This window comes from Cebus imitator, unplaced genomic scaffold (assembly GCF_001604975.1).
Source record: "Cebus imitator isolate Cc_AM_T3 unplaced genomic scaffold, Cebus_imitator-1.0 Scaffold2899, whole genome shotgun sequence".
In the NCBI taxonomy this organism is placed as follows: domain Eukaryota; kingdom Metazoa; phylum Chordata; class Mammalia; order Primates; family Cebidae; genus Cebus; species Cebus imitator.
In genome coordinates this window covers 1-2,336 of record NW_016110214.1, presented here as the reverse complement: position 1 = coordinate 2,336, position 2,336 = coordinate 1, and the positions used below count along the sequence as shown (strand labels likewise).

Sequence of the window (2,336 nt, the reverse complement as noted above, 5' to 3'; positions counted from 1 at the left end):
CCAGCTACCAGTCCTACTTCAAGACCATCGAGGAGCTCCAGCAGAAGGTGAGGGGCATGGCTGTCATCTTGAAGCAAGAGAGTTTGCTGTGATTCTCCGTCTGTGATAGAGAAGCGTGTTTCTTGCTTCTGTGCCGTCATACTTCTTGCTTCCTCTTTTATTTCAAAATGGCTTTTTATGTCATTTTTCAAAAGTTGATGGTTTCATATTTATTTTCAGTCCTCACTAAGCAACCTCTCACTCCCCAGATCCTGTGTACCAAGTCTGAGAATGCCAGGCTTGTGGTGCAGATTGACAATGCCAAGCTGGCCGCGGATGACTTCAGAACCAAGTGAGTTGTTTGGAATTCGCACTAGTGTCCATTTCTTCTGTTCAGTCTTTAAAGAAAAGGGATTTCCATGGCTGTACTGAAAAACAGACCTACCCACCTGTTGTGAAGGATTCTGCAGAGGGTTGGGGAGAACCAAGCAAAGAAATCACAAAAATAGATGAGGACTCAAATCAATCTGTTTTGAGATGAATATTGGGTATTGATGGAGCCTCCAGAACCCTCTGTCCCCTGGGCCTATTCATTGCAGAAAGTGGAAAGATAAGGCAAATGAGGTTATCAAAAATCATTCCTATGAGTCTTGAAGATCTACCACTTAGTGCTCTGACCCTGTCCTTGTGCAGGTACCAGACCGAGCTGTCCCTGCGGCAGCTGGTGGAGTCGGACATCAACGGCCTGCGCAGGATCCTGGATGAGCTGACCCTCTGCAAGTCTGACCTGGAGGCCCAGGTGGAGTCCCTGAAGGAGGAGCTGCTGTGCCTCAAGAGCAACCACGAGCAGGTGAGACTAGAAATGAGAAATGCGCAAACCTGACTCTGCCTCTAGCTGAGGGTGGTTTTAGTGAATTGGGACAGCAGAATGCAGAGTATGAGTACAAGGCTGAGAGTTTCCTTTAATAACATCATGGCAAAAGAAAAACTGGAGAGAGACAAGACCTATTCATGTTCCCAGACAGGAAACATCTTTCACTTGAAACAAGCACATTATCTGAGTTGCCCAGAGCAGCTCCACATGCTTGAAATTGGTCAACAGTTATAGATTGAGTCCTACCATTGCTGTGCAAAGTCTTTTTTTTTTTTGCCAAAGGCCAAGAAAAAAAATTAAACCTTATAAATGCAAGTCTCTATTCTTTTAAAGTATTAGTGAAGAATGTTTGTGAGCTTCTTCCTCTCTCTCCTGGGAGGGGCCGTGACATGCTGTTACCTCTTAGTTGATTGCAAGAGGTTTTTGATATACAATTTGATATACAATCTGAAATTGTACAGCCTTTTTTTTTTTTTTTTTTTTTTTTTTGCATTCTGAGGTTCTCTCAACCAACTATAAACTGGTAAAGCTGCACATCACTTAGTTCATCCTTCAGTGGCATCCAAGCAAATCTTTGGAAATTTTTTTTCTGAAGCCAAGTGCCATGGCATAGCAGATGGTGAAGAGGGGGCTATGCTGCATGGAGTGCCTTGAGCTGTCACAGACTGCTCCCCTCAGAGTTTCTTTTCTGAGAAAATAGACTAACAGGGCTTCAACAAGCAATGCCATTCCTTAGAGTACATTCTTTGCTCAGGATAGTAACTCTTGTATTTTCTCCTTCAGGAGGTCAACACCCTGCGCTGCCAGCTTGGAGACCGCCTCAACGTGGAGGTGGACGCTGCCCCCACTGTGGACCTGAACCAGGTCCTGAACCAGACCAGGAGTCAGTATGAGGCCCTGGTGGACACCAACCGCAGGGAAGTGGAGCAGTGGTTCGCCACGCAGGTGAGCATCTAAGCATGTGGCCATTCAGGGCTCAAGGCCCACCCTAGGGCCCTGGAAGCAGGGTCTGATCCTTTTTCCCCTTGGGTGTTTCAGACCGAGGAGCTGAACAAGCAGGTGGTGTCCAGCTCGGAGCAGCTGCAGTCTTATCAGGCGGAGATCATCGAGCTGAGACGCACGGTCAACGCCCTGGAGATCGAGCTGCAGGCCCAGCACAACCTGGTGTGTATTGCTCAGCCCTGCTGGTGAGCGATGGGACTTTGGGAGGCAGAGTCCCAGGGCTGCCCTTGGGACCACATGCTCTCCTTAGCTCTTGGAGCTGTGACTTCCTTGAAATCCTGTGAAGAAAGGCTTTGAAGGAACAGCTCTCTGACATTCCTGATCTTCCCCACCACAGCGAGACTCTCTGGAAAACACGCTGACGGAGAGCGAGGCCCGCTACAGCACCCAGCTGTCCCAGGTGCAGAGCCTGATCAGCAATGTGGAGTCCCAGCTGGCGGAGATCCGCGGTGACCTGGAGCGGCAGAACCAGGAGTACCAG

The 2,336-nt window shown here is 48.6% G+C and overlaps 1 protein-coding gene across 1 annotated transcript; it reads left to right on the top strand.

Annotated features, from left to right (window-relative positions):
* Window positions 1-5: 5 nt before the first annotated feature.
* Window positions 6-2,333, top strand: LOC108299215 (keratin, type I cuticular Ha1-like; the record flags this gene model as incomplete). The annotated part of the gene is made up of 6 exons (XM_017521548.1): window positions 6-47; window positions 249-331; window positions 673-829; window positions 1,637-1,798; window positions 1,892-2,017; window positions 2,193-2,333. Coding segments are annotated over 6 exons (711 nt in total), but the record flags the coding sequence as incomplete, so codon positions are not given.
* Between the last annotated feature and the right edge of the window lie 3 nt (window positions 2,334-2,336).